Source organism: Apodemus sylvaticus, assembly GCF_947179515.1.
Source record: "Apodemus sylvaticus chromosome 5 unlocalized genomic scaffold, mApoSyl1.1 SUPER_5_unloc_1, whole genome shotgun sequence".
Classification (NCBI taxonomy): Eukaryota; Metazoa; Chordata; class Mammalia; order Rodentia; family Muridae; genus Apodemus; species Apodemus sylvaticus.
This window is the reverse complement of record NW_026262993.1, coordinates 208719-236706: the sequence shown is the minus strand read 5'-3', so window position 1 is coordinate 236706 and position 27988 is coordinate 208719. Positions and strand designations below refer to the sequence as shown.

At 38.1% G+C, this 27988-nt stretch overlaps 2 protein-coding genes across 2 annotated transcripts in view; both read left to right on the top strand.

Annotated features, from left to right (window-relative positions):
* The window catches only part of LOC127676049 (ubiquitin-conjugating enzyme E2 pex4-like), a 254148-nt gene that overhangs the window by 17555 nt on the left and 208605 nt on the right, over positions 1-27988 (top strand). The window lies entirely within an intron of this gene.
* LOC127676048 (ankyrin repeat domain-containing protein 26-like) overlaps positions 1-27988 on the top strand; it is a 68352-nt gene that overhangs the window by 5342 nt on the left and 35022 nt on the right. Inside the window, exons 3-8 of the mRNA XM_052171971.1 lie at positions 10654-10827; positions 12233-12336; positions 15027-15060; positions 15365-15497; positions 20075-20273; positions 25702-25780. Coding sequence (XP_052027931.1) covers positions 10654-10827; positions 12233-12336; positions 15027-15060; positions 15365-15497; positions 20075-20273; positions 25702-25780 — 723 coding nt within the window. The remainder of the gene's footprint in view (positions 1-10653; positions 10828-12232; positions 12337-15026; positions 15061-15364; positions 15498-20074; positions 20274-25701; positions 25781-27988) is intronic.

The window sequence follows — 27988 nt, the reverse complement described above, 5'->3', positions numbered from 1 at the left end:
GCTTTAAAATACGGAGTCATCTTGCTGGGCCAAGAAATAATGCTTTTAAGTCATCTCTCAGGACTTCAGTGATTTACCTTTGTAGAATAGGACCATTCCTGATGGGAATATCTATTGATTTCATGAAGTGTAAATATTAAAATTTGTTTGCCTAGAATATGTGTGTAGCCAGTCATTGGCAAGATGCCTATGTTTGCCTGAGTGGTAGGTGATAAAAACATGGAATTGGCATTCTTATTTATGTGTTCTCATTGACAATCTGTGAAATAAAGCCATATCAGTAGAGGTGTTTTCAGGATATGCAATAGGTAAAAAGCTGCTTCAGTGTCTTCTGTGTATGCACTGATGAATACCATATCAAAGCCTCAAGAAAAAGAACGCTACATTCACACCTTTTGTGTATTATAAGATGGTGTCTGCACATCAGCCTTGCTGTGTGCTGCTTCTGACCTTGGACAGGATGCTGTACCTGCTTCCTCTTGGAATGACGCAGCAAGACTCGTGTTTCAGCATGCTGTGCCTAAGAATGGCCACAAATAAACATTAGTTTCCATTCCTTTTTTAAAAAGATAAAATATGGAGATCTTAATGACTTTTAATAAATGCAAAATATGCAGGGTTTAATAGCTTTTGGTAAGTATAAACTATGGATATTTTAATAGCTTTATTGAGTTCCATTTTCCAAAAAATACAGTTCAGCATGGAGCTGCTGCCCTGCATATCAGTCAGTTTCAGATGTAGAAGATATCAGAGGGATATTGTGAGAGAGAGAGAGAGAGAGAGAGAGAGAGAGAGAGAGAGAGAGAGAGAGTGTGTGTGTGTGTGTGTGTAGAGTGTCAGGCAGGCTGTCAGGCCTCGACCAACTGGCCTTTTGTTTGAACTTTTAATATTTTCTATAAGCGTGTATGATGTTGTGGTGGGGTGTGTATCTGGGTGTCAGAGGACAATGGTGCAGAGTAAGGTCTCTCCTTCTACCTTCAAGACTCCTGCGGATAGGCCACAGGTCACCAGGATTACAAAGCCACTTCCTTTATCCCCAAGCCCAGTCTGGGCTTGTCTTAAATCCGCTCCCAGGAGACTGTTTCTGTGTCCATCTCTGACTTGTGGGATGTGCCAGGCCCATCTAGGACACCAGAATACTGTCCCCAGTCATCTTGGCTGTTTTTCTTGTGGGACCTGAGGATGATCTTGGCCCTTGAATCTCGATTGCCTGAAATCTGAGAACCTCAGACTGTGAGCCTCTAGATTTTAATGGCTGCTTCTATTTCTTTAGGGGTTACAGAACTATTTAATTTGTTTCCCTGATTTAACTCTGGTAAGTATCTATCTAGAAAATCATCCATATCCTTAAGATTTTCCAAATTGTTGGAGAAGATGCTTTTCCAGTAAGACCTAATGACTTTTACGTTTCCTCGGGACCTGTTCTTAGGTTTCCCTTTTCATTTCTGATTTTGTTAGTGTGGATATTGTCTCTCTGATGTTTATTTAGTTTGGATAAGGTTTTGTCTATCTTGTTGATTTTCTAAAAGAACCAGCTCTTGGCTTGGCTGATTCATTGTCTTGTTGTCTTTGTTCCTAATGAATTGATTTCAGTCCTGAGTTTGATTATTTTCAGTGTCTACTCTTGGGTGTTTGCTTCTTTTTTCTAGAACTTTAAATATAGTTGTATATTTAAATTTTTATTATGAGAAATCTACTTTTTTTTAATGAACATACTTAGGGCTATGACCTTTCCTCTTAGCACTGATTTCATTGTGTTTCATAGAATTTGGAAAGTTGTGCCTTCACTTGTATTTAATTTACAAAGGCTTTGATGCCTTTCTTTATTTCTTCACCGGCCAGAGGGAGTCCTTCACAGGCCATGGGAGGCCATGTCAGAGTGGTACTGGCCTCTCTTCTGCCAGAGAGATCAAAAGCTACAAAGCCTTCAGCAAGATCCACAAGGCTGCTACCCGGGGTGATGTTGCCACAGTAGAGCGCAGACTCATACTTAGGAAAAATGACATCAATGACCGAGACAGCAATGACAGGTGTCTGGGGCTGGGGGTCAGGGGAAAGGGGCAGGCTGGGAGGCAGGTGGAGAAAGAAATGTGTCAGCTTCCCTAAGTGGCCCCAGTGTCTAGGAGTAGGAGGAACTGCCAATGTTTGCAGGGCTACTGACTAGTATGCTGACCTTTGTCGCTAAGATTTCATGGTAATCTCAGTGCTTGGCAGTTATTCCACTGCTCTGGGAAGTGGGGTGGGGGAAGGGCGGAAGGCCCTGCTGACCTAGAGCTGTTTACCACAAAAAGCCCCTGGTTCTTGAATTCATTAATGTTGTAGTATCCAGACCTCCCCTTTTCTGTGACTGATGTACCTGTTTCTCTCCCAGGCACTATAGTAGGTTGGCCTCATTTTCATTCACATGTCCTTCAGTTTATTATATACACAAATAAATAGACATAATCATTTTAGTTGCAGTTTGCTGAAAATAAGATACAGACTGTGTATCTTTCAAATATGGGTTTTCTTTCCATTTATGCAAGTTTTCCTTAAAGAGGTTTCATGGCTGGAGTCATAATAGTGAGCAGGAAAATATAACTTTAAAAGTGAAAAGCTGTCCATTTAATTTGATATTGGCAGTTGGTTTGTTGCATGTTGATTTTATTATGTTTGGGTATGGGCCTTGAATTCCTGATCACTTCAGTATTTTTAACATGAAGGGGTGATAAATTTTGTCAAATGCATTTTCAGAATCTATTGAAATGACCATTAATTTTTTCTTTGACTTTCTTATATAGTTATTGAATTTTCATATATTGAACCAACCTTGCATCCATGGGATGAAGCCTACTTGGTCATGCTGAATGATGACTTTGATGTGTTCTTAGATTCGGTTTGCTAGTATTTTATTGAGTACTTTTTCATTGATGATCATAAGTCAAATTGATCTAGTGTTCTCTTTCTTTCTTTGCGTCCGTGTTTCATTTATGTATCAGAATAATTTTGGCTCTACAGAATTAATTAGGTAGTGTTCTTTCTGTGTTAATTTTGTGGAATAGTCTGAAGAGTGTTGGCATTAACTTTTCTTTGAAGGTCTGATAGAATTCTGCCCAGAAGCCATCTGGCCTTAGGCTGTTTTTGTTTGCCAGTTTTTTAATGACATCTTCTATTTCCTTAGGAGATATGGGCCTGTTTAGTTAGTTTACATGCTCTTGATTTAACTTTAGTATGTAGTATCTGTTTAGAAAAATCATCCATATCATTTAGATGTTCCAGTTTTGTTGTGTATAGGCTTTTGCAGTATGATATGATCAGTTTTTATGGTGTTTTTATTAGATATTTTCTTTATTTACATTTCAATGTTATCCCCTTTCCTGGTTTCCCCTCTGAAAACATCCCACCCAAATCCCCTCTCCCCTGCTCACCAACACACCCACTCCTGCTTCCCTGTCCTGAAATTCCCCTATTCTTGGGCATCTATCCTTCTGAGGACCAAGGGCCTCTCCTCCCTTTGATGTCCAATAAGGCCATTCTCTGCTACATATTCAGGTAGAGCCATGGGCACCTCAATGTGTAGTCCTTGATTAATAGTTTAGTCCCTGGAAGGTCTGTGGGGGTAGTGGTTGGTTAATATTGCTGTTACCACTATGGGGCAGGAATCTCCTCTCAAGCTCCATTGGGGAATTTATGTTTAGTCCAATGGTTGGCTAAGAGCACCAACCTGTATTTGTCAGATGCTGGCAGAGAATCTCAGTACACAGCTATATCAGGCTCCTGTCAGCAAGTACTTCTCTGAATGGCCTTTCCTTCAGTCTCTGCTCCACAATTTGTTTCTGTATCTCCTACCATGGGTATTTTGTTCCCCTTTAAGAAGGACCAAAGTATCCACACTTTGGTCTTCTATCTTCTTGGGCTTCATTTTGTCTGTTAATTGCACATTGGGTATTCTAAGCTTCTGGGCTTAAGCTTCTAAGCTTATCAGTGAGTGCATGCAATGTGTGTTATTTTGCGATTGGGTTACCTCACTCAGGATGATATTTTCTAGTTCTATCCATCTGCCTAAGAATTTCATGAATTCATTGTTTTTAATAGCTGAATAGTACTCCATTGTATAAATACCACATTTTCGGTATCCATTCCTCTGTTGAGGTACATCTGGGTTCTTTTCAGCTTCTGGCTATTATAAATAAGGCTGCTATGAACATAGTGGGCATGTATCCTTATTATTTCTACTTCCATTTTTAGGTCCTGGATGGTTTTGTTCACTTCCTTCCCTTGTTTGTTGGTCTTTCCTATAATTCTTTATGGGATTTTTGTGTTTCTTCTTTAAGGGCTTCTACCTATTTACCCGTGTTCCCCGGCATTTCTTTATGGCAGTTATTCATGTCAATCTTGAACTCCTCTATCAGCATCATGAGCTGAGACTTTAAATCCAAATCTTGTTTTTGCAGTGTGCTGAGTATCCAGGACTGGGTTCAGATGATGCCATATCGACTTGGTTTCTGTTGGTCATGTTCTTGTGTTTGCATTTTGCCATATTGTTATCTCTCAAGTTAGCTGGTCTTGCTGTCTATGACTGTGGTTTGTATGTCTGCAAGCCTGTGTCAGAACTCCTGGGAGACCAGTTCTCTCTCTGGGGGAATTTAGATATGGAGAAGTGTGGTACAGGTTCAGCTCATGGGTGGAGACAGAAACCAGAATGATTCTGTCCCCAGTTGGTCCTTGGTTCCTGTGTCCTGATGGCTTTGAGCAGGCCGCTCTTTGGCCAGGAATTTGAAGAGAAGTAGTGGTCTTACCTGTTAACTCAGGTGTGTAGGCACTCCTAGGAGATTGGCTCTCTATTGCTGGGATTTGTGGATGTAGCTCTGTGGCCCAGGATCAGCTCTGGGCACAGACAGAAATCAGAAGACACCTGTCCTAGGCTGCCCCTAGGATCTTGTGTTGTAAGGGTTTCAGGCAGGTTCCTCTGAGCAGCATGGGTGGTCATACCTGTGTCCCCAGTCATGTCTACACTTCTGGGAGTCTAGCTATCTCCCTGTGTCACCTGGGTATGGAGTTCTATGGCAAAGGATGATCTGTTGATTTTTTTGAATTTCCGCACTTTCTGTTTTTATGTCTCCCTTTTCATTTGGGTGCTATCTCTGGGCCCTTTTGATAGCTTGGCTAGGTGATTTTCTATCTTTTTGATTTTCTAAAAGAACCAGCTCTTGGTTTTGTTGATTATTTGTAACATTCAGACAGGGCTAATATTCAAAATATATAAAGAACTCAAGAAGCTAACCAGCAGAAAAAAAAAATGAGGATGCTTCAATCCTACAAGTGAAGCAGAAGAAAGCATTCATGTGAGGTAAAGAACTAAACAGAATTCACAACAAAGATATCTCAAATGGCCAAGAAGAACTTACAGAAATGTTCAAATTCCTTAGTGATCAGGGAAATGCACATCAAAATGACCCTAAGATATTACAGTATACCAATCAGAATTGCTAAGATCAAAAACTCTTGTGACAGCACACATTGGTGAGGATGTAGACAGAGAGGAGCATTCCTCCATTGCTGATATGATGGCATACTGGTACAACAGCTTTGGAAATAAATCTGGAGGATCTTCAGAAAATCGTAAATATATCTACCTGAAGACCCAGCTATACCACTCTTGAGCACATATCCAAAAGATGCCCCACAGAGGCATGTGCTCCACTTCGTTCATAATGGCCTTTTTGTGATAGCTGGAAGTTGGAAACTTGTGGTTTATTTACAAAATTTACAAAATTTACTTACTTAGCTATTAAGAATGAGAACCTCGTGAATTTTATAGGTACATGCACATAGATGGAACTAGAAATTATCCTACTGGATGAATTAACTCTGACCAAAAAGGACATGTATGGTATGTATTCACTAATAAATGGATATTAGCCAAAAAATGTATAGGATCCCCAGGATATAATCCTCAGAACTCAAGAATCTTAACAAGATAAGTGAAGAATCCTAAGTGAGGATGCTTCAATCCCACATGTGAAGCAGAAGAAAGCATTCATGTGGGGCAGAGAGAGGGAGAGACCTGGGTGGGAGAGGGGAGAAGGGAAAAGGGAACATGATCAGGAATTGTAGGTTGGGGTTGGGGGGAAGAAGACAGAAGCCCCGAGGGCTAGCCGAAAGAATCGCGAGACTTAATATGAAGAGGTAGGAGTGGGAAGTACTCCATTAATTTACCAGAGACCTGGGAGACAGGAGCCCAGCATGGCTGCTTTGTGAGAGGCACAGCAGCTGAGTCAGATGCAGATATTTACACCCAACCAATGAACAGGAGCTGAGGGCCTCTGTGGTGGAATTAGAATAAAGCTGGAAGAAGCTGAGGAGGAGTAATACTTCATAGGCAGACCAGCAGTCTAACCTGGTCTCATCTGATATGGACCCCCGAGATCTCTCAGGTTCTGAGCCACCAACAATACACCAACTGATATGAAGCTCCTGACACATATTTACCTTTCATTGTGCTGGGTAAATGCCTAATTTTGTAAGTCCATATATGAATACCAGCACTTTGAAAATCGAAATGGTATATTCAATCCAACTTTATTCTCTCTTATGGAGAGAGTACAATATATAATATTGTATATATTACTCATTTGCCATTGTGAAACTCATATTTCTGGTAGAATTTGGATTTTATCCGTAAAATCAATTACTCATCATGAGACTTAAGTTTAAGGCTTAAAGTTCTAGATTTTAGTTCATTATAATGGGGAAATCAGAGACAAGATCTGGTCATACCACATCCACAGTTAAGAAAGGAATGAAACAAAAGCACCCAATGACTTCTTTTTATTGATTTTTTTTATTGGTTGTTTTATTTATGTGCATTTCAAATGTTATCCCCCTTCTCAGTGTTTCCTCCACAACTCCCTTATCCAACTCCCTCCCCTTCTTCTGTGAGGGTGCTCCCCCAGCCACCCACCCACTCCTGCCTCACAGTCCTGCCATTCCACTACGCTTGGCTATCTAATCTCAACAAAACCAAGGGCTTCTCCTTCCTTTGATAACAATCCTCTGCTACATGTGCAGCTGGAGCCATGGGTCCTTCGATGTATAAGGGACAAAGATATGGGGAGAGACCAAAGGAAAGGCCATCCCGAGACAGTCCCCACCTAGGGATCCATCCCATCTACAGACATTAAGCCCAGATACTTGCTAATTTAACATTTGTTGACAGGGGCCTGATTTATCTATCCTCCTGACAGTTTCTGCCAGAGCTTGACCAATACAGATGGTGAAGCTCTCAGCCAAGCATCAGAACACAGTGGTCTCCATTAGGTTAGGGGAAGAACTCACTGGAAGACACTCACACACACACACACACACACACACACACACACACGACATATAAACACCCTCATATGACCCTGCTATACCACTCCTGGGCATATATCCAGAGGGTTCCCCGGCATGCAATAAGGACACATGCTCCACTATGTTCATAGCAGCCTTATTTATAATAGCCAGAAGCTGGAAAGAACCTGGATGTCCCTCAATGGAGGAATGGATACAGAAAATGTGGTATATTTATACAATGGAATACTACTCAGCAATTAAAAACAATGGATTCATGAAATTTTTAGGCAAATGGTTGGAACTGGAAAATATCATCCTAAGTAAGGTAAACCAGTCACAAAAGAAAACACATGAAATACAATCACTGAGAAGTGGATATTAATTAGCTCAGAAGCTCTGAATACTCAAGGCACAATTAGCATACCAAATGATTTCCAAGAAGGAAGGAAGGAAGGAGAGGGCCCTTTCATGGAAAGGCTTGATCCAGCATTGTAGGGGAGGACCAGGACAGAGACATGGGAGGGGGTGATTGGGGAATAGGTGGAGAGAAAAGGGCTTATGGGACATATAGGTAGGGGGCAATGGGAAAGAGGAAAGGATTTGGAATGTAAACAAAGAATATAGAAAATAAAAAATAAACACCCTCATACACACTCAAAAACTCACACACACACGAAAATGATTTCAGTCCAAAGAATCAGACTAGAGTAGTACCAAATACTAAAGTAAAGGTTTGCAGTTAAGTTCATGTATTCTTTTGTTAATGTAATTTCCTCACATAATGGGAAGAATGATTACAGAGAAGTTATTAATTTATATCTCATATGACTTGCTAATAAAACAACTGCAAGTGCAGTCTTACTGATTTCTTGATTTATGTTTGTGACTGATAATAAGATTGTTAATTAAATTTATTAAAATGCCCACAAATTTAAATATAAATGAATTCTTATTAAGCACACTCATTCTATGGGCTGTAAATGCCTCTCATCCTTAACGTGCAGATTTTCCTGTGCTGAGTAGAAAGTTTAGAGATATAGTACATTCAAACAATGTAACACCAGACAGCTATTAAAAACAATGACTTCTTGAAATCTGAAGGCAGTGGCTAGATCTAGAAAATAGCATCCTGAGTGAGGTTTCTCAGTCATAAAAGACCACACATGGCGTGTACTCACTGATCAGTGATATTAGGCAAAGAGCATGGAATACCCACAGTACAGCTCATGGACCACATGAAGCTCAAGAGGAAGGAAGACCAAAGAGGATAGATACTTCAGTCCTACCTCGAAGGGGGTCTCAAGTCCACTAGAAACTTGACCTATTTATTTTTAAATAGCATTTCTGAAATTAGGAAGTTGTAACAAGTAACTACTTTGAAGAATTATGCCCTGTCTAAAACTATTATCAATTAATTGAAATATTAGCCAAGTGAAAGTTCTCATTTCTTCACATTGTACAAATCAAAATAATGAAAAAATTATCCTCATTTTAGTCCTGGCATTTCTTTTGCCAAAGATTTAGAAATTAACAAAATAGTTTCAGATATAACTTGCTGTTGTCATATTTTTTCACATTTTGAATATTTAAATATTATAACTAGAACTCCCAGAATTCTTTTGAATATATCACATATGATTTACTGTAAGCACAGTTGGTTATGGTTCCTGCACACTTTATGAATGATGTAATCTAAAACCTGCTATCAGGTAAAGCGTAATACATCAGGAGTTATAATTCATATCCTAATGTAAAGTTCTCAAAGTGTGAGAAGAACAGGGTCATAAGCCAACCAGAGTCACAACCATGACTTCACTTGTGTAGTCATGTACCAGTGGTCTACAGTGGGAAGATTGCAAGTTAGCAGCTCCTGAGACACATTGTGAATTCAAGACCAGCCTGAATTCTGTAACAAGACTATGCCTCAAAGAAAAATATCCAAACATCTAATTGCTGAGCAATTTCATGGTAGAAAAAGCTGTAAATCCTTTGCATGATGTTTTTCAGTAATCCTACTATGACTTGTGAGATGAGCTTATTTTGATTCCCTTTTTATTGATGAGGGTCTTGGGTATGCAGAGAATAAAGCAGTGAGTAGCTACAGAGTTCAAAGAAGGAGTCAAATCCAAATTGAGAGTTCTAATTTAGAAAGGTTACTTTGGCCAACTGTGCTGCACAGTTTATGTCAACTTGACACAAGCAAAAGTCATCTGAGAGGAGGGAAGGTCAACTGAAAAATTTCTCCATAAGATCTGGTTGTAGGCAATCTTCTAGGGCATTTTCTTAATTGGTGATTGATGGTGTAGGAGCCTGCCCATTGTGGGTGATGCCATCCCTGGGCTGGTGGTTCTGGTTTCCACAAGAACTCAGTCTCAGGAAGAGATGGAGAACAGGCTAGTAAGCAGCACTCCTCCATGGCTTACCATAATCAGCTCCTGCCTACAGGTTTCTCCCTGTTTGAGTTTCTAACCTCACAGCTTTTACAGATGAACTGTTTTCTGGAACTGTGTGTGATATAAGCCCACTCATCTCCAAGTTGTCTTGATCATGATGTTTCATCCCATAATGGAAATCCTAAATATGACAGCTTGGTACTAGCTTAGAGGGGCAGTGCTATGACATAGGTGACCATTTTTGGGGGGGGGGAGAGGATTTTGGAAGGACATTGGAATATTGTGCAAGAAATACCACTGAGTTTTCAATGCTTGCTGAGCCGTTCTTTAGGAGCTTCCTAATTAAGAAGGTTGAAGGTAATTCCGGAGATGGAGGCCTGGCTTGGGAAGCTTTCAATGATGAAAGTTTCTATCAGGGCCATTTCTATTTTCCTCTCCATGTTGCTTTGGTTATGTTGTTTCATTGCAACAATGGAAAACTATTTAACATATTGGGCGTTCAGCTCAGTGATAGCATCCTTACCTCCCATGCAGGAATATATATGTCATGATTCCAATATTGGAGGCAAAAACATTTCTTTGAATTGGATTCCCAAAGTTAGTGAGAATTACACGAATAACTGTGGCTTTTGACCTAGTTTTGTAAAAAATTCTTAAAAAGTTTTCATTTTCACAGAACTATTCTGCACTATGCCTGTGCATACGGCCATCCCAATGTAGTGGCCCTCCTGATAGAGTGGAATTGTGACATTGATCTTCGTGACAGTGACAACAGAACAGCACTAATTAAGGTAGAAAGCAGCCAACAGTTTCAGTGTGACACATATTGGATGGGAATTCTTAGAATAAACATGATCTCAGATACATGCAAATAATTAGTGAAACCTATGAAATTTTTGCTTTTCTCATCATTCCAATCTGTTTCTTGATCCAATGCCCATAGGCTTCACAGTTCAAGCATGAAGAATGTGTGGCTATGTTATTAGAACACGGTGCTGATCCAAATGCTATTGACGACAGTGGGAACACCGCACTGCACTATGCTGTTTGGTATAACAGCACCTCAATGACAGCCAAACTGCTGGCACACAATGCCGACTTCAGTATAAAAAATGAGGTAAAAAGACACAGCTTTGATTTACAGATTATTTCCTACATACTTTAAAATATTACATTGGAATCCTGATACAGCTTTGACCTAAGAATCTCTCAAATGCTAAATGTAATAAGTGGATTTTATAAGACTTATCTAGATGAGCCAGCTTTGATGGGAGCTCCTTCTTCCCAAGCTTTCCTTCCCCCAAAACACTGCATGATTTCTCTCCTTTACTCTTCTGAGGAACAATCTAAAGAGAATTATTACCTCCATCCATGGCAATCCTGAAGAAATTTGCAATTTCCTTAAGGCTACTCTCTTAATTGTAGCCTTTCGGGAATTCATGTTGTCTTATACTTCCAATGTATCAGATAAACAAACTTCAATAAGATACAAGGTTTCTATATTATAAGTGTCTAAATTATGTATTTTTCTGTCAGTTTAACCCACATGGTATCCATCTCAGCATGTCAGTGCATTTTATAGATCTCTAATATCATGGGCCTTTCAGACAATTAGGTAACCACAGAGTGGGTTTGTCCCTTAGTTTATGATACAGAATGTTATACAGGCAAGGATGGCCTTGAACTTTTTATGTAATAAGGATGACATAAAACTTGTATATTTCTGGACCTCTGAAGTGATGGGCTTTTGGTAATTCACCACTATGCCTGGCCTATAAAACCTCATAGTTCACTTTGATATATAATTTCCAATGACATACTTATTTCAGTGAAATAAAGCAAGTGTTGGAGAAGTTATTCAGGGGTATTGTCAATTTACCACATTTTATGCTGATTTTCATTACAGCTTTATTATGAAGATCTTGCAAGGAGGAAAGTCTAATTCCACAAATTTAAATCATAGTAGAAAAGTTTTCAGTATTTTCCTTGAGAGATTACTTAAATTGCAACTCTAGCACAGGGTATAATAATAATCCTTCATATTCTCCCAGAATATCAAGTCTAACATGAATTTCATGTTCATTTGTTATAGAAATAGTATTAACATTAGTACAGTAGGTCCAGTATGGAAAAAATACTGTGACATGCCATCCTTTCTACACTGTGCTTTTGTAGCAAATATTCTCTGCCTCAGTGACTTGGAGTTCATGGCATTTCAGAAGCATTTGCATTCCCACAGGCTCTGGAAGAAACTATTTAGGCTCTACTCATGGTATCAGGAACCCATGGCAGACATTCTGTTTCACATGGTTCACTAAGATTTAAGTTATGAATTAAATGAGATAGGTGTCAAAGGTACTCTGATGGCTTATGAAGAATGGATCTGTGTGAGAGCACTGTGTGTGAGAGTGTCAAGGATGTAGATAACTGCACCTCAGACTATGTGAGCTCTTCTGTGTCTTCCACATGATTGTCTGTTGATAAATAAGTTCTCAGAGTTAAAAGTTATTATTGTTTTATAGGAAAGCTTTACACCACTTACACTGGCTCGAATGAAAAATGACAACCTGGCAAAACTTTTAGAAGACCAGAAAGAAAAGATAAAGGAACTTGATGAATTAGAAAGGTGACGTTATTCATTCTTTTATTTTTTATGTTTTTATGGGATTCTATAGTGTGTACCATCCCTGAAGCCCTGTTGCTGGAGTTTCTAATCCTATTAAATAGGTATAAAACCCCCACATAATATAGATACTGTAATTATAAGCTATATTCCTAGATTGGGCAGTTCTAGCACTGTACTATCTTATTCACAAGCTGTGAGAGTCCTTGTTTCTTGAGGTTTCTCCTGGCCAGGAGCTCCTGATTCATGGTGTCATCTCCTCCTCTTCCTCTTCTTCCTCCTTCCTCCCTTCTCCCTCACCTTCCTCTTGTCCTCCTACCTAACTTGCCCCAGTATTGGGTCTCCCTTCCAACCTTTCTCCTTCACTGCCCAATCACTGACGTAGCCTTTTTTTAAGTATAGATTTTGAAGTTTATGTTTTAATATTTCATTAAAAATTGAGATCTTAAACATTTATTTTTAAAAATATGTCTTTTATATTACTTTCTTTAAAAATGCTATATTAAATGAAAGTACATTTTGAAAAAAATTTCTTCCCTTCAGTGACTGGTTTCTTCAAATATTTTCGTTATCTTTGCTAGTGAATCCCTAAAATTCTCAACATTCATATGTTTGGCAAATGGGGATTGCCTTAAAACTTGATCAGCCTCAGTTAGTAAATAAGACAGTAAACAGGGCAGCCACAGACAAGACTACATAAAAGTCAAGTCTGTCTTTACACACATGCTCACACGCATACACACACACACACACACACACACACACACACACATACATACATACACACACACACTTGTATGTCTGCAATTACCCAGTCATGTATATTCAACACATGTAAATACACCCATGTGTGCCCCGCCCCCCCACACACACATACACACATACACACACACACACACTCTATTGGTCATTGAACCTATTTTTATTTCAATAATGTGTGTCTTAATAGGTTGTATAAGTTGAGCATTTAAATATGAAAATAATTAGAGAAACATAGGCTAAAAAAGAAGCAGGACTCTGCTTTTCCTCCAAGTATTTCTACTTCATTGTAGTCACATAGGAAGTTTTTAGTGTTTTCTAATTTATGTGGACTGGAATTGGTAGGTCATATATAGAAAAGCTGAATGCAGTTGTGAATTTCATGTTTTGATAACCCCTATAGCTCCCCTAGAAAAATATCATATCCATTTATTCTTAAATTTCCTATACTTTATCTTGCAGTTTGTTTCAACTGTTTCATGGGGCTCACTGTACCCTTTTGAGACCAAATGAAGGCATGAGTGCTTTTTAGATGCATGTTTGATTTGAAATGATGATGGCTAATTCTATGTTGCAAAGCTTAGTTCTGCACCAATGACAGGGGTGGTTTTCAGACCATTTTCAGTTCAGGTATCAAAATTATGTGAGTCAGTAACTGGATACTAGTGCAGCCTACAGATGGTGATTTTGGAAAAGTTTTAGTCTTCCCTTCGGCCAGTGGGCAGACAAGGGTTCCAGGCACCCTCCTGTTTCTTTCTCCCCAGTGGTGGATTCCTAGTGCACACCAGACCACCAACCACATCTGGCTATGTTTTGTCCACCACAACTTCTGACAAATCAAACTGAGACCCTCACACTTGCAACTTAGGGACTTAACAACTGAACAGTTGTGTGAGTCCATGTCTTTTTAGATTTTGAAAATAAAAGTGATTTCTACAAGATTCCTCAGCACTGAAGATGCTGTGGTAGGAGAAACTGGGAATTTGGGCTGTGAGATACTTTCTCAAGTAAAACTAGTTGAAAATGTCACATGATTAGGTATAGGTTTTACTAAAGTGGGATGGTAATTTATTGTCATCTTCTATTATTTCATTTAAATCTACTTGAAGATGAAAAGTTATTTTCATAGTTTAGTATGAAATAAATTATGATTCTAGAATTTCTGAGTATGAATTCAAATCTGTCACATATTCACATGGTCTTTCTGTGTTTCTCAAAATTATCTGACATATATTGGAATTAAAATAAATTTAAAGCAAGTCCAATGCTTAGAACAATGCACGGCAATTACATAGGAAGGCCTAAGAACAGCTAAGCCTTTCCATTCTTAAAGGTGTTTGACACATATAAAGACACAGTGGTGTTAATAAGGCAGGTTTTATTAAATATGAGACTCCGTTTTGCTGAGAGTGACATTGGAAATGTTGGTATATTTACCTCTACGAAAGAAAGCATACTATATTATATTGTCCCCTTAACTGTTACAATACTTGATCAAAATTTATTATTTTAAATATTATTAATATCATCATCATTATTTTAAAATGATGCAAATGTTTGTGCTTGTATTTGAGTATGCACATATGAGTGCAGGTGGCTGAAGAATGCACAGGCATTGTATGTCTCTGGATCTGGAGTTAGTTGGTTATGAGTCACACAGCATGGGTTCTGGCTGTTGAGCTCAACTCCTGTGCAGAAGCAGTATCTGCTGTTAATTGGAGCTGGGTCTCCAGTTGCAATTTCCATCTTTTATGATCTTAGTAGTGGTATAAATTTTATATCAATGTTCCTCTTCTTGTCTACAGCTTCTTTCCTTTGCAGAAAATCATTTTATTTGTAATACCTGGTAAGTTTTATGGATAGGGAAAATAAACATTTTTTGTGTTTTATTTTACAAGTTTAATATTCATCTGAAAGTATTTCATTTTTTGTAGGTCTTCAAAGAAAACTTCCAATGGAAAAGAAGAGGTATGCAAAAATTAATTTCAAATCATATTTATTAAGGTACAGTATAAAAATCAAAGTAATACATAAAAATGGACTTAGAAATATAGTATAAAATAAAATAAAAATTAAGATTCTTTTGTTATATTCAAATATTTCTTTCCAAAATAGTTTTTAAAGTCACCAATAGTAAAGGTGTCTTTCCTTTCAAAATCTGGTCTTTCAGAAGCATTTTGCTTGTTACTTATGTAAAACATGGGTCTCTTCTTTCTAGTGTATGGGGTACTCAACATGACAATATCTGAAATTGCTATTATTCATTTTATAGGTCAAAGAACAAGGAAATCATATGCTTGACCTTAAGGAACTAATATCATGTGAGGGAAACTCAAAGGACTGTGAGCAGTACAGTTGTGACACTATTTTGCATTTTATTGAAGAGCTCATGAGGCAGAGAAAAGGTAGGAGTTCTGCATGCAGCCCCTGTGTGTGCTATTGATGAGGGTGAATTGCCCAAACATAGGCATGCTTGATATCAAAGAACAGAAAACTAGTCTCAGCAAGAGCTGCCAGCAAGCCTTCAGAGCTTCAGTGAGCGAGCTTGACACCATGGCCTTGGGATTGTTACATTAGACTCATGTGTTTCAACAAAATGGAACAGGCCAGTCAGCCAATACATTAAATTGGTGGCGTGTGCCTTTTCGTTACTTCTTTTTGGTTTCTTTGATTTTTTTGGGGAGGGAGTGTGATTTTCTTTCTCTCTTTCTTTCTTTCTTTCTTTCTTTCTTTCTTTCTTTCTTTCTTTCTTTCTTTCTTTCTTTCTTTCTTTCTTTCTTTCTTTCTTTCTTTCTTTTTCTTTTATTTGTATTTTCCTTAATTTTTATTAGATCTTTTCTATATTTACATTTCAAATGTTACTCCCTTTCCAGGTCTCCCCTCTGAAACCCCCTATCCCATCCCCCTCCCTCTGTGCATTAACTTACCACTCCCAGTTCCTCTCCTGGAATTCCCCTACACTGGGGCAATGAGCCTTCACAGGTCCAAAGGCCTCTCTTCTCATTGATGTCTTACCAGGCTATCCTTTGCTACTCATGTGGCTGGAGCCTTGGGTCCCCTCCTTGTGTACTCTTTGGTTGGTGGTTAAGTCCCTGGGAGCTTTGGGGGTGCTGGCTGGTTCATATTGTTCTTCCTCCTGTGGGGCTGTAAAACCCTTCAGCTCCTTGGGTCCTTTCTCTAGCTCCTCCATTGGGGACCCTGTGCTCAGTTCAATGGTTGACTGAGAGCATCCCCCTCTGTACTTGTCAGGCACTGGCAGGGCCTCTCATGAGACAGATACATCAGGCTCCTGTCAGCTAACACTTGGTGGCATCCACAATAGTGTCTGGATTAGGTAACTGTATATGGGGTGGATCCCCAGGTGGGGCAGTCTCTGGATGGTCTTTCCTTCAGTCTCCGCTCCACTCTTTGTCTTTGTATTTCCCCTCATGGATATTTTGTACCTATTCTAAGGAGGACCAAAGTATCCACACTTTGGTCTTCCATCTTATTAAGCTGCATATGGTCTCTGAATTATATCTTGGGTATTCCGAGTTTCTGGGATAATATTCATTTATCACTGAGTGCATGCAATGTGTTTTCTTTTGTAATTGGATTACCTCACGCAGGATGATATTTTCTAGTTCCATCCATTTGCCTAAGAAATTCATGAATTTACTGTTTTTAAAACTGCTTCTTCATGTGACTGGAGGATTGACGCAGCTCTCTGGAATCACTTTGGCAAAGGATGCTGAATCCTTTCATGATGACTCTGCCATATGATATTTTGAGTAGACACTCTTAGACTACTGCTCTTGTTTTATTGGCTCCTCTCTTCTACTTGGTATTAGCATTGTCTTCTAAAATTCAAAAAAATATTTTATTTTTATTAAGTGTGTGAGTGTGTGTGTGTGTGTGTGTGTGTGTGTGTGTGTGTGTGTAACTGGGTGTGAGCATCGCTTTGCATGCACAGACTGAAGGAGAAGTTGAGGTATCCTGCTCTAAGATTATCCTCCTAATTCCTTGAGATGGTACCTCACTGAGTTTGAAGGTATGTTGGCACATGAGCACCAATGCTCTTGTCTGCAGCTCTCAAAGGCTGGGCTTACAGGCACATGTGTAGTCATATGTGTTTTCTGTATGGAGGTTTGGTCTCAGGTTCTCATGCTTGTGCAGCCAACACCCATATACACTTAGCTAGCTCCCTTAAGGTTGATGGATCTAATTTTTAATCTGCTAAGATGTTTTACAATATTATGGAGTGTGCGTGTTAATGTATTTTTGTATGTGTGTTTGTATGCACATGCATGTATGTATGTATATCTATGTGTGTGTGCCTGTAATGCATCTTCCTAAATTGCTCTCAACCTCATTTCTTTTGAAAGAGCAACTCTCACTGATGTCAAAGCTAATCAATTCAGTTAGGTTGGCAGTCCAGTGAGCTCCAGGTATCCTCCTGTCTATGCCTCCCATGCATTAAGATGACCGAATGTACCATCATGCATAGCTTAAAAAAGGAACACAACAACAAAACAAAACAAAACAAAACATAACACACCCCCAAACCTGCTAAGTTATGGGTACTGGAGTTCAAATTCAATTTAGAATCGCTTGCATAGCAAACACTTTAATGACTGAGAAAACTTGTCATTCCTCATCATTTCAAATCATGTCACAACATTGTGTAAGCTTAGATTTTTTAATATGTACATTAATACAGCTTATCAATCACTTCAATAAACTTTCTAGCCCACCATCCAAAGGCAGGGGAAAAATTGGAAAAAGTGGTATGTGTACCTGTTTAAAAGTAGGTCTTTGGATGGTGATTCTAATTTCCTTGCTCAGGATAACATCAGTCAAGTTCAGTAGTCTCAGGATACCAACAGGGCAGTACAAAAGTGTCACCAAAGAAGAGTCAGCAATGGTGGCACAATTCAGCAGAAGATACTAGGCCTCCCCTGAGTTGGCATAAGTCAGCAGGGGCTAGGAATAAGTCAGACCAGCTGGAATGCCAGGAGTTTTCTGCCTTGGCTCTTTCAGCAAACTGAAGATCAGTATAGAGGCAATACCAAAGCAGAGTTGCATAGCTAGCTATGCAAGCTCCTTATCACTGTCTTTGTGTTCTACTTATAATCTCTCCAAACATGACTTGACCTCCCTTGGGTCTTGCTTCAGCAAAACACCATGTGAGTTTGTATCATATGACAAAACCAGAAAGTCACACTTCAACATTTTAAATATACACAAATATTTTCTTTCTCACAAAACATAACTTTCCAACACACTGGTTGAGTGCAGGTTGTACCAATACTCTAAAGAGTTGTTAAGACCGATTTTGTGTGCTTGCTGTACCATATATTTTGGTAAAGATTCATAAAAATTATGAGAAGCCACTTAATATAGAGAGAAATTTATTGAAAGCAAAAGCTGCCTCTGTAGGATTTATCCACATATGGCATTTTCCTCACAGTTGTATGAGCCTTGAGCTTACCATAGTGGCACCCAGTAATGCCATGAAATGTGATCAGTTTATATTATGCATCTTCACATTTATTTATATTCTTGCCTTATGCAAGATTTTGTAGCTTCAGTTTTTTAAATTTAAATTAATACCTATATCTGTGTCCTTATAGTAATGTAAGTTTTTTTAATTTAAATTAATACCCATATCTGTGTGTCCATATAATAATAAATGAAAACTATTTAAGTATGACACATGACCTCATGACATTCATATATGTATTTTATTATTTTATTTTTATTTATTATTTATCAACACTTATATGCAACTAATATGTGCTTAATATATTTAACTATGTTTATGATTTTGTTTTATCTTATTTGATGTCAAAACTTAGTTTCATTTCTTTATCATTTTAGTCTGTAATAATGATTTTATCTTTCTTCTCCATTCCATTCTATACAGTTTTCTGAATTCTATATATGCATTGTATATTTCTTATAATCAGTTTGGTCCTTCTTTTGTTGTTTGTATAATTATTAGGTAAACCACAACAAATGCACCCAGCATATTGTTTTTTCTCCATTCCTAAAGCATGCCAATGCTTTTTGCTAACTATGGTCCTGTAAATTATTCCTTGTTTACTCTAGCCTATGGGAAGACATGCCCTTTTCCTGGCATTGTGTGAATACTGGTGGTCTCCTCTAATTGTGTGAGATGTTGTGTCCCTCAGCCCCAGGATATTTCCTGGAATTCCCATGTTGTTATGTGCTCTATAGTATGTTTCAGACGGCCTAGTAACATGCCCAGAGCATCCCCTCTTCTTTGTGTCTATTTTCCAGACTTCTGGCCTGTGATTTCTGGCTGCTTTCTTCACCAAATAGCTTATCTGCACAGCTCCAGGAGTCTAGGAGAGTCAGAATAGCTTTGTCCTCATCATATTCTAACCTAGTCTGTACTATCTCATAGCACAGAGATAGAAAATTGGGATAATATCATCAAACTATTTTAGTGCTTATTAGCTAACAATTTATGTCATGTCTGAAGCATATAATCTTCAGTTTCTAAAACATGTTTTTTTCTGATTTGTGTTGTTTGAGGTAGGAATCAAAATCAGTACTTTTTACTTGACCTTGTTTAGATTTAGAGGGCAGTAGCATCTCCACTTCTAGTCTGCTGTAGAATACTGGCAATGTGCCTCTTCACACTCTGACCAACTACTTCTTGTTCTTACTTCATGCCTACTCATCCCTTCCATTAGGGCATATTCCTGCATGCTTATTCAACATTAAAACTTTGTTTGACTTCAGTATCATCTGAGTCTGTAATATCTGGTTTTATGTCTTTTTTTGTCTTCTCTACTAGTTCTTAAACTAAACACCTTAACTGTCTTCTTTTCATATCTTCAGAATGTACCATGTCTTCCACTGTGTGGGTCCTCAGGATACATTTCTACAGTGCATCATGTTTAGGTAAAACTCTAGTCTGTTTTATTTGTCAAAAATGCTGCTGTACTGTAATTGTGCTTTTTCTCCAATACAGATATAAATTCTGAGATCCTAGTGAAAATCTGGGGTGCAGTTTATACATATAAAAGATCAATAGACTTTGAAAAACATAACTGTGAACTAATTGAAGAAGATTGTGAACGTATAAGTAATGAAATTATTGCACTGCGAGAGGAGTGGTCTCAACTAGAGATTGAAAATGCTGAACTGCAAGATGAGCTATGCAGTTTGAGGTAGGATGTCCCAATTTTAGAGAAATATTTTAACTGTTTTCATTAGAGCATAAATAGAACATTTGTAGTTTGTCACTAACTTTGTAAGTGTTCTGAAAGGGAAGAACTTTTCATATTTGGGTTTTATTATTATTACTTTTGATAGATATCTTTATGTAGTCTAGGGAAACCCCAAATTTGTGATCTTCTGGCCACAGTTGTTTGATTTTGGGGTGACTGGTTGGGTGCTTCAGTTGTTAAGTGGGAGAATTGTTAGCCTTGTAGAATGTGAAAATAATTAAATTACAAATATCATTATTACTATTTTCCATAATTATGTATATATGCATATATGAGATATATGTATGTGTCCCATGCAATCACACTCTTGGTATCTACGGAGAAACCTCATTTTCATGAGGCATCAATTAAAGTTTTAAAAAATATTTTACAATTATGCTACAAAGAATACACTTTCTTAAAAGCTTCTCTAAATATTGAATTATTTTTATTTGAATACAAATTTGAATATATTCTCTAATATTGAATCCTTTAGCTAAAGGATGTAAATCATATTAAAGGACTTGGCTGATATAATTGTTCCAAACAAAATTTATATTAATTTCAAATTTCACCAATGGACTATGAAACAATAGTTTTCTTAATTAAGACAAATTCTTTTAATATTATACTGCTTTATAGTGAACCAAGAATTTTAAATAAAGTAGTAAAGTATCACCCTTCCATAGAGATAAACTTAGATCTTATTTCATTCTCATATGCACAAGGCAAATATATGATTTCTAAATAGATTATTCAACATTAATTCACAGAAAAAATTCAAATTTGTATGTTGAGAGACATTTGATACTTTGTAATTGATTACTAAATTTATCAAGTAAATTGTATGATTTATATAATTGATAGAGTAAATTGAAAGAAAATAAAATAGAAATAAAAAATTGTAAGAATGCATTTGAGATGATCTGTATGATGTTGGATTCTAATAATGAGCAAAATGCTTGAACATATTTTAACATTCTTTATTCCTTTGTGAAACATCCTTGTGGCTAATTATATTTTATGAAGATTATAGTTTAGTTGTATAAAATTTATAAACTTTAGTGAACAGAATAACTTGAAACCTAATATTTTTATTAATTTTTTGGTAATTTTAGATAAGATATTGTAATTATTCATTCTCTACCCCACTGGTTCTTCTCAACCTGTGTGTTGTTACTAAGTTAGGGGTTAAATGACCCTTTCACAGGTGTCATATAAGACCCTTAGGAAATATTTACATTACAAAGCATATAATACATTGAAAGATATACATTACAATACACAAAATAGCAAAATTACAATCATGAAGTAGAAATAAAAGTAATTTTCTACTCAGGGTCACTACAATAGCAGTAACTATATTAAAGGGTCACAGTATTAGGAAGTTTAGAATTTAGGACCTGCCCAGCCAGAGGCCCATGCTCCTTCCAATTTGCACCTGTTCCCAGAGCTGAACCTGTACTCTGGATTCCCACCCATTCAGGCCCCACCCAGATGCAGCTTGACCCCAAGGAGTTCTGACACATCCAGGATCAGAGAATCCCAGGATCACTGTAGCAGTTATTTATAAAAAGTACTGTACAACCAGGCCTTTGCACCAGTCCTTCCATGTATCCGGTAAAGAGTGACCCTCAAGCTTGAATAGTTAACCAAATATATTTATGTATAAGAAAGTTCCAATTTCATAATGCCAATTTACAATGATAAAGTTCTGTCCCAATATTTCTAACCTCTCAGCACGGGAGAAGCCCATCTGACACCATCTGGATCTGTGCATCCCTTCCTGCACTCCCTCGTGCAGCTCCCATGCTCCTTCTCTTTCTAACCCTCCTTTTCTTAGCTCCTCCTCCTCTCTCCCCTGTCATCTCTGGCCTCTCACAGCCTCAATGTGAATGGATAGGAAATATCTTGCATCAAATCACAGGTTTCAAGAAGGCACAGGCTCTGGTCAGAGACAGTGAGGCCAGTTAACACCAGAGATAACCAGATGGCAAGAGGCAAGCACAAGAACATAAGTAACAGAAACCAATACTACTTTACAACATCAGAACCCAGTTCTTCCACCACATCAAGCCCTGGATACCCCAACACACCTGAAAAGCAATATTCAGATCGAAATTCTCATCTCATGAAAATGATAGAAGTCTTGAGAAGGCCATAAATTACTCCCTTAAAGAAATATAAGAGAACATAGGTAAACAAGTAGAAGTCCTTAAAGAGGAAACACATTAATCCCTGAAACAAATACAGGAAAACACAAGCAGATAAAGAAAGTGAACAAAACTGCCTCATACTTTGAGGAACTGCAGTTGTAGGTATTTCCTACCATTTGCCACCATAGATGTGAAAATACTACTGCATGAGAACTGATGTTAATTGACTAGAGAATATTGATTCCACTTTGCTATTTTCATATCAGTGCTTGTGATGCCTCCCATAGTCTTATCTGCTACGTTCTGCTTAAGCTGGGAGATCCTGAGTGTAATGTAACATGATCATTCCAGCCAAGCAGTACTAAGAACATAACCTATGCATTATTACAAATGTACAAAATGGCTTGTTCAATGTAATTTGTGAACATACATGATGTAGTGTGATGTGTTCAGGGCCTCAAGCTCCTCATATTCTGCCACTTTCAGTAGTATGGTAAAGGACTCAGTGAAACTTATGTAAACTTACTGTCACACCACCTAGAGGATGATCAGTTGCAATCATATTAATGCACACCACAATTATTGTATGTAGCTCACATTGTGATGAGTATTCTTTGAAGGCTTTTATTCAAAGTTGTTCATTTGAGTTGGAAACTTCATGTTCATTTTCAAATGAAAAATTCAACAACACAAATATGACCTTATATGAGCCACAGTACTTAATGTGTGTTTAAACCATAGTAAAATGCATATATAAACAAAAGTCACAACAAAATGGAATTTCATGCTTATCAGACTTGGCAAATTTATTCAGGGACTGTGCAGTAGTCCTTGACTCTGTGTCTTTAAATATCACTGAATTACCTGGATGAAGTGACATGAAGTATTATGGACAATGGCATTCCTACTACAGTTGATGAATGACGTTAGAGGTGTAGTTTACATAGCCACAGCAACATGCAAATGAAGTGCTGGCTGTGTTCTAATTCAACATCAGCACAATATGCAGGGTAGACATTTTGATTCATAATGAAACAAAAGTTATTTTTCCTGGTTCTTTACACAGTGCATGAGACATTCACTTCATCATGTTGGGCAAGTCAATGGAATGGTAAAACTTTAAAACACTAAAACATGGTGACTATATGAAATTTAAACTATAGCACTCTTCTTCTGACCCCCCCAGAAGCTTGTGGCTATCTGACAATGCAAAATTTGCTTAGTCCAAGTTCAAAGGCCAAATAGATAATCTTAATAGTTTCTACATTATTCATAATGCCATTTTTCTCTGACACTAAAGTCCAATTCCTTTCATAAATTATGAAAATTACATAGGTTTTTATGTCAATTACCTAACATATACCAAAAGATAATAATAGGAAAATATTAATGAATATTATACCAAGTACAGCCTGAAACCCAGCAGGACAAACATAAAAAACATACCCATAGTCTGTGGTACATGGTGGTGCCACATACACTCCACCAGGATTGGGCAGCCCTGCCTCTGCAGTGCCATATAGTACATGTGGTCTGATTTTGGGCCAGTTCCATTCATTTACTGGTACTTCCATCACTTAAAATCTTCTATTTCTGACATCTGCAACATCCTATTACTTCTTTGCATCTTGACAATTTAGGTGTTACCTTCCCTCCTTTACACATAAACCACTCAGACATTCTGTATATGGACTTTAACAGATTCACATCGTCTTGTCTAACTGGCTTTTCTATGCAATACTGCTTTATCGCACTATTGCCAAGTTATGCTTGCATTTTGACATACACTGCAAGACTATCACCAGAATGGTTACTACTTAGTGATTTTGCAGCTTAAGTAACACCCAGGCCTGTGGACACAGGGCAGCCAAACTTCCAGACTCAAATCCCCATCTGGCTTTTAGTAGGAGAGTATAACTGAGGCTGTATTCAAGGTTGATAGTCACTGCTATCCTAAAGAATGCACTCCCTCTTTGTTTTCATTTTATGCATGTACTTTTGAAGTTTGGGCCTGTTTCAAAGGCAGCCCTGTTAATGCAAAGTACTCTAAGCTGTTTTCAGAGTTGATGAGCCTTTTACTTTGCTAGGATCTTGTCGAAAGTTTGTCTATTTCCACCAGGATGATGTCACATTTCTAAATAACCTGTATACTTTTCAACTCACTTGGTTGCCCTAAGCAAAGTTAAAACCATGAGCATTAACAATGTGATAGCACAAAGTATAATGACTTCTGGAATATTTCCTCCACTAAATAAACTTACTGACTACTTTTAAATTCCATATCACTGAGATTTTCAGGGATGGATACAGATTATAGGACAGAATCTAATGTGTAAGGCCTTGGGCCAACTCTGTAGAAGAGTTCTTTATTCCACCTGCAAGCTCATGATCTGCATTCATGTAAGTGAGTTTTCTGGTCTCATGAACTCATGCAAGAGTGATTCATTAGTCTAGCCTTATTTTGAGCCAAATGTAAACCGCAGTTCCCACGTTTTCCAAATGCCCACTATTAGTCTCCAAAGTCTAAGAAGCACATTGACAGTATCATTACAGAAGTGATTAAATGACCCCATTTCCTTTTTAATCACTTCCCTCACTACGGAGGTAATCGCTCAGAAGTCAGCTTGATAGAGAAAAATATATCGGCTCAGCATTTCAGAGAATCTCTAGTCTATCATGTCAGGAAAGACCTGAGGGCAGTGTTTTGTTTTTGCAACAGGAACACAGGGCACAGTCTACCTAGTGCTTCTTTTAGTTGCATGAGGTACTTTATGAACACGCAAACTGCGTCATTATCTTGGGACATGAGGGTCACTCACAGAGGTCTATAATGTAAGCACTGTGCTGAATAGCTCTAGTGTTTTCAAGGAAAGAATGAAGAAAGAGAAATTGCATCATTCATAGTAATTACACACTTTTGAAATCAGGAAACATTCTGGTCTTAGTTACTTAAAATTCATAGTTTGTTGGTGGGTGGTATTCACTCAGTGTGTGTATGCTTTGTATGTGTGAAAGTTTGATATGCACTAAGACAAAAAAAGAAAATGCATATTTCTTCAAATTACATCTAAAGTTTATAGAGACAAAGGGGCAGAGAGAGAGTGATTGTTTCCAAATCACTATCTTTCAAATTTTTCAGAATTTGTGTAATCATTTAAATGTTTCTTCAGAAACTAATTTGGTATTTTCCAATGTGGCCAGTTATGCACAATCATTTTAAAACATATTTTTAGGGCCACCCTTGAAAATTTAGAATTAAATGATGCAGCAAGCCTCCAAGCAGAGGAGAATGAAGAGCTTTCAAGAACCCCGGTAAGTATAGACTTATGAAGTCCATTTTGTTTTAATTCTCTAATACTTGAAAGAAATTTTCCTGTGTTCAGAAGCAGCATATAACCACATTTTAGGAGAGCCAGATATTCTCCCTGTTCAAATATTTGATAGCTTCATATTGTTACTATTTGTTAGTAATTATAGGAGTCAGGTTAATTGTCTGCCCATGAGGTAGTGCAGTAGTAGGTTCTCCACTAAGGATAGGATATATTTAGTCACAGGTTCTTGGCTCAGACAACAGTTCAAGGTATGGGTTTAACATATAAAAGGGGCCTTACATCCAATTAGAAAACAGTAGATTAAGAGTCTTTTTTACCACCAGCGATGGCTGGCAATGGTAGTCATAGTTGCAGGCAGCAGGGTTCATATCTACATATGTGTTGATTTCTTTTCTCCTCTAGGAGCTTATAGCACTATGAAAGCTAGCTAATGGGAATAATGTTTCCAGGTTATATTGTAGATTCCTACATGTTATAGCTCAAGGAGTGAGGTCTCCAGGAATAATTTCTTTCCATCAGGTTTTAGAGGGTAACCAAGAGTATTAGGAAGTACCTGAATATTTGGGGTTTCATATGAACTCGCTTGTCAAAAACTGTAGAAGAAGAAAACCATTCCTGGGATAGCATTTATTACCACTGCGGTATTGAATAGGGCCAGCATCACCCCATTGTAGAAACGCTTTTTTTCACTCATTTTATACATGTGCATATGAATATTCTTTAGAAAGCTTCTATAGTATCAGGTCTCCATATGACATTTTGAAAGATCTTTAGTATTTGTTATTCTTTTATTTTTATATTATTTTATTTATTTGCATTTCAAATGTTATTCCTCTTCCTGGGAGCCCCTCCACAAACACCCCACCTTTTTCCCCTACCTTTTTAACCTCTAATTGTGCTCCCACACCAACTCATCCATTCCTACATCATCCCTTTAGCATCTTGATTCTCTAGGGCATCAAGCATTCACAAGAACAAGCACATCCCCTCCCCCTGAGGCCAGACAAGGCAATCCTGTAGCAGGGACCATGGACCAACCCTTGTATGCTCTTTGGTTGGTTGCTTAGTTGTTGGGAGCTCTGAGGTGTCCAGTTATTGGATACTGTTATTTATCCTATGGGGTTGCAATACCCTTTACCTCCTTCAGTCCTTCCCCTCACTCTTTCCATAGGGTTCCCCATGCCCAGTCCAATGGTTTGGTGTAAGTATTTGTATTTGTCTCAGTCAGGTGTTGGTAGAGCTTCTCAGAGTACACCCATGCCAGGCTTCTTCCACATCTTGGTTTCAGCAACAGAGTTAGGGATTTGACATCTGTATATGGTATAAATCCCAAGTTGAGGTGGTCTCTGCATGGCCTTTACTTCAGTCTCTGCTCCAGTGTTGTCCCTGCATTTCCATTAGACAGGAACAATCCTGGGACCATATTTTGAGATGGGTAGATTGCCAAATCCCTCAACTCGGGATATGTCTATCTACTGGAGGTGGTCTCTTCAGGTTCCATTTCCACGCTGTTGGTCATTTTGACTAAAGACCTCCCCATTAGGACCGGGGACCCTCTCACATCCTTGGTGTTTTTATTTTCTATGAGAAATGAAAGAGAAAGGAGACAAGCCTAAAGAGACTTGAGGTGGGAAGTCCAGGCTAGTAGTGTGGATTGGCTTGAACTCATATTTGCAGTCACTCAGTGCCAGTTGTGGACAGGATACCTGAGTGATGCATATTCTGACAGAGAAAGGCATGGCTTCTGACTTCACCAGCAGGTGCTATTAGGGGTGAGTTAGATGAGAACATGTCTTGATGAAATGAATAATGTACCAAGAAGAGAGTTGGCAAAGCCATTTTTGTGTGTGTGTGTGTCTTAGGCTTTCTATTGCTGGGAACAGATTCCATGATATAAAGGACAAAATTGATTTGTGACTAGCTTACAGGTTCAGAGGTCCAGTACAATACCAAGACAGGAAGCATTTTAGTTTTTAGGCAGGCATAGTGCTGGAGAATGAACTAAGAGTTCTCCATCATGATCCAACCTCTGTCAATAGATTGGCATTCTCAGGAAGGTAGGAGAAAGCACTCTTCAGAAATGGGTGGAGCTTCAAAGCCCACTGCCACAGTGGGGTACTTCCTGCAACAATGCCACACCTACTCTCAACAGGCCTTATCTCTTAAGAGTGTCTCTTCCCAAGAACCT